The 3768-nt window shown below is 56.4% G+C and overlaps 1 protein-coding gene across 1 annotated transcript; it reads left to right on the plus strand.

Annotated features, from left to right (window-relative positions):
• The first annotated feature begins 843 nt into the window (after nt 1-843).
• Nucleotides 844-3145, plus strand: LOC121164585 (fizzy-related protein homolog). The gene is given in 2 exon segments (XM_040992725.1): nt 844-1893; nt 1896-3145. Coding segments are annotated over 2 exon segments (1479 nt in total). The 5' UTR covers nt 844-908; the 3' UTR covers nt 2390-3145.
• Nucleotides 3146-3768: the final 623 nt, after the last annotated feature.

Consider the following 3768-nt stretch of genomic DNA (forward strand, 5'->3'; position numbering starts at 1 on the left):
TCTGGTAAAAGATAATAAGTAGAATGATGGGACCTTTGGAAATGCCATTATTCTGTCATGACGTGTATGCTGGTTACAAGTCATGGTGGCCTCGGGAAGATGTACCGCCTCTGCCCTGTCATGTGTGTTCACGTGTTGCTGTGCCTAATAAAACTTCAAAATGCATGTATTTTAAAATTCTGCTGTCTTAATTTTTTCTTTAGAAAAGGAGATTTTTCCTTTCACTGAATAAAATCTTTAGCAATACTAAGATTATTCTACTCTCTTGGGTAAGAGATGGTACTGTGTGAATTTTGGCTCTGATTCATAAATGTTCACATGTCTACAACAAATTGATCTGCATTAAAAGGCAAGCTTCCTTCATTTCAACCACCAAATTGTCTATATAGATTTACTGCCTGGTTTCAGTCACTTTTATTACTCTCATGATCCTGATTTGCCACTAATTCTTCATTTGAGTTGAAGCACAGAGATGAATGAGTCAGGCAGTTCTGAATTGGCTGGTATTGTTACATGGCTTTGGACTTGTGGGAACCTCAGATAAACAGTATCTCACAGTGAGAGTCACAGGGTTTTGAAAATTGTGCTGGTAGGACCCGTCAGCTGCAGCTCGAGCGATCGTAATGTATGCTTTGCCCAGCCTTAGTTACACCTTTGGTTTCTGGCTCTCCCATTGTCTATTTTGCACAACTTGCTCCTTTGGGCCCCTGTGGAGTAACTCAAACATTCCCATTGTCCTTTTCAGAATCTAGTACAGTCATCAGCCTTAGGTAAGTCCTACTACTTACCAGGTCTACCCGCTTTAGGAAAAGGACACTTTCCTTATGCGGGGCTGAGGCGACGGGGCCTGGCGAGGCGGGGCCGGCGGGAGGCCGGCGGGCGGCGAGCCAGCTGGACGAGGCCCCGCCATGGACCAGGACTACGAGCGACGCCTGCTGCGGCACATTGTCACGCAGAAGGAGAACACCATGCCCTGTGTCTCTGAGCTGCGGTGCACGCTGACGCCCTCCAACTCGCCGGTGTCCTCGCCCAGCAAGCACGGGGACCGCTTCATCCCCTCGCGGGCTGGGGCCAACTGGAGCGTCAACTCCCACAGAATCAACGAAAACGAGAAGTCTCCCAGCCAAAACCGGAAAGCCAAGGACGCCTCCTCGGACAGCGGCAAAGATGGCCTGGCCTACTCGGCCCTGCTCAAGAACGAGCTGCTAGGTGACGGCATCGAGAAGGTGCAGGACCCCCAGACCGAGGACCGCCGGCTGCAGCCCTCGACACCCGAGAGGAAGGGGCTGTTCACATATTCCCTCAGCACCAAGCGTGCGAGCCCCGATGATGGCAACGACGTCTCCCCCTACTCCTTGTCCCCCGTCAGCAACAAGAGCCAGAAGCTGCTGCGCTCGCCGTGGAAGCCAGCCCGGAAGATCTCTAAGATCCCTTTCAAGGTGCTGGACGCGCCCGAGCTGCAGGACGACTTCTACCTGAACTTGGTCGACTGGTCCTCGCTCAACGTGCTCAGCGTGGGCCTGGGCACCTGCGTCTACCTGTGGAGCGCGTGCACCAGCCAGGTGACCCGGCTGTGTGACCTCTCTGTGGAAGGCGACTCGGTGACCTCGGTGGGCTGGTCCGAGCGGGGGAACCTGGTGGCCGTGGGCACACACAAGGGCTTCGTGCAGATCTGGGACGCGGCGGCCGGCAAGAAGCTGTCGGTGCTGGAGGGCCACACGGCGCGTGTGGGGGCGCTGGCCTGGAACGCCGAGCAGCTCTCGGCCGGCAGCCGTGACCGTGTCATCCTGCAGCGGGACATCCGTTCGCCACCGTTGCAGTCCGAGCGGCGGCTGCAGGGCCACCGGCAGGAGGTGTGCGGCCTCAAGTGGTCCACGGACCACCAGCTGCTGGCCTCGGGGGCAACGACAACAAGCTGCTGGTGTGGAACCACTCGAGCCTGGCGCCGGCGCAGCAGTACACGGAGCACCTGGCGGCGGTCAAGGCCATCGCCTGGTCCCCGCACCAGCACGGGCTGCTGGCGTCGGGTGGCGGCACGGCCGACCGCTGCATCCGCTTCTGGAACACGCTCACGGGCCAGCCGCTGCAGTGCATCGACACGGGCTCGCAGGTGTGCAACCTGGCCTGGTCCAAGCACGCCAACGAGCTGGTGAGCACCCACGGCTACTCGCAGAACCAGATCCTGGTGTGGAAGTACCCGTCGCTGACCCAGGTGGCCAAGCTGACCGGGCACTCCTACCGCGTCCTCTACCTGGCCATGTCCCCCGATGGGGAGGCCATCCTCACTGGTGCTGGAGACGAGACGCTGCGCTTCTGGAATGTCTTTAGCAAAACGCGCTCCACGAAGGAGTCCGTGTCTGTCCTCAACCTGTTCACCAGGATCCGGTAAAGCCGGGACCTCCGCGCCCTCGGCCTGCGTGGCCCCGTGCTCCCCGCACGCGGCCCAGGACCGGCGGCGGCCGGGTGGGGGGAGCTGGCCCGGAGGGAGCCGGGGAGTCCGATTAAACACCTGATTGTGAGCCGCGGCCACCGTGTCTGGGGGGACTGGGGACCCTCGGACCACCGGGCACGGACCCCACGACCTCCGGCATCCGCTCCCCGAAGCACACAGCCCATCGCTCGAGGAGCATCGGACCAAGTGCAGGACGCCAGCTGCCGTCGCGGCCGTAACCTTGAGGACTCGTGGTGTGGACTTGTCGCGGTGGCCAGAGTGCCCCCACGGGAACGGGCGCTGTGCGTGTGCTCCCTTGAGTTTGGGACCTAGCTGGGGTCTGTGGCTGGAAGCGGGGTCCTGGAGCCGAGCTGGCCGATGAGGGCGACCGTGACCCTGACAGCCAGCGGGGCCACGTGGGCGGGGTGAGCCAGGGTGAGGATGATGGCTCTGCTGGGTGGGGGCGCCGAGCCCCAAGGAAGGAGGCGGCCAGATGTGGGGTGTAGGGGACGAGAGCAAGTGGGGAGGGGCCGGGACCCCGGGACCTTCCTCCAGGCGAGGCGGGGACCGGGGTCACGGGCAGAGGAGCAGTGAAGGATGGGCAGGGTGCGAGGGGGCTCAGGCCCCCCCCGGCCCGAGCAGGTAGGTGGGCGGGAGGAGGCTGGCCCGTTGTGTTTACATATCTCTGTGGTGAAATACACTGACACAACACGCCAAAAAAAAAAAAAATGCCCCATCTCTCATGTTGTGTAAATGTGTGATGTAGGTGGGAATTTACACATGGCATCCATTCTTTCCAAATGAATGTTTTTATGAATTGTCACACTAAACCAGCTCCTGGCCCTTTTAAAATAATCTTGGTGGAAAGGAAATTTTAGAGTTGTACACCCAGGGTCTAGATGTGCCTTTGAAAAGGTCCAGGTCTGCCTACGGGTTATTCCCCAACTCATTTGGTGCCACAACTCCCTTAAACATCGTGTGGTGAAAACGATTCTGAACTGTAAGAGAGAAGTTATTCACAATCTTAATAAGTTATTAGGAAAATTGCACTGATTTCCAGAACTACTGTGTAAGATAAAATACTTCTTTAATTATACCAAGATTCACAGGAACATTTAATGATTCCTAACTACAACAAACTTATTATTCTGAATCTATGCTAGGTTGGTAAAAAAATTATTATTTTTATTTTAACCCCTATTGCATTTATCTGTTTCGGCGAGGTTGAACACCCTGTTCATATTCACTTATAATGACTTTGTTTAAAAATGTTGATTATTCTGCTTCTGAAGATTTGGCTGCCTATGTCTATAGATCATCACAATGAAACCAGCTAA

This window comes from Ochotona curzoniae, unplaced genomic scaffold (assembly GCF_017591425.1).
Source record: "Ochotona curzoniae isolate NIBS_2020 unplaced genomic scaffold, NIBS_Ocur_1.0 contig_858, whole genome shotgun sequence".
NCBI lineage: Eukaryota > Metazoa > Chordata > Mammalia > Lagomorpha > Ochotonidae > Ochotona > Ochotona curzoniae.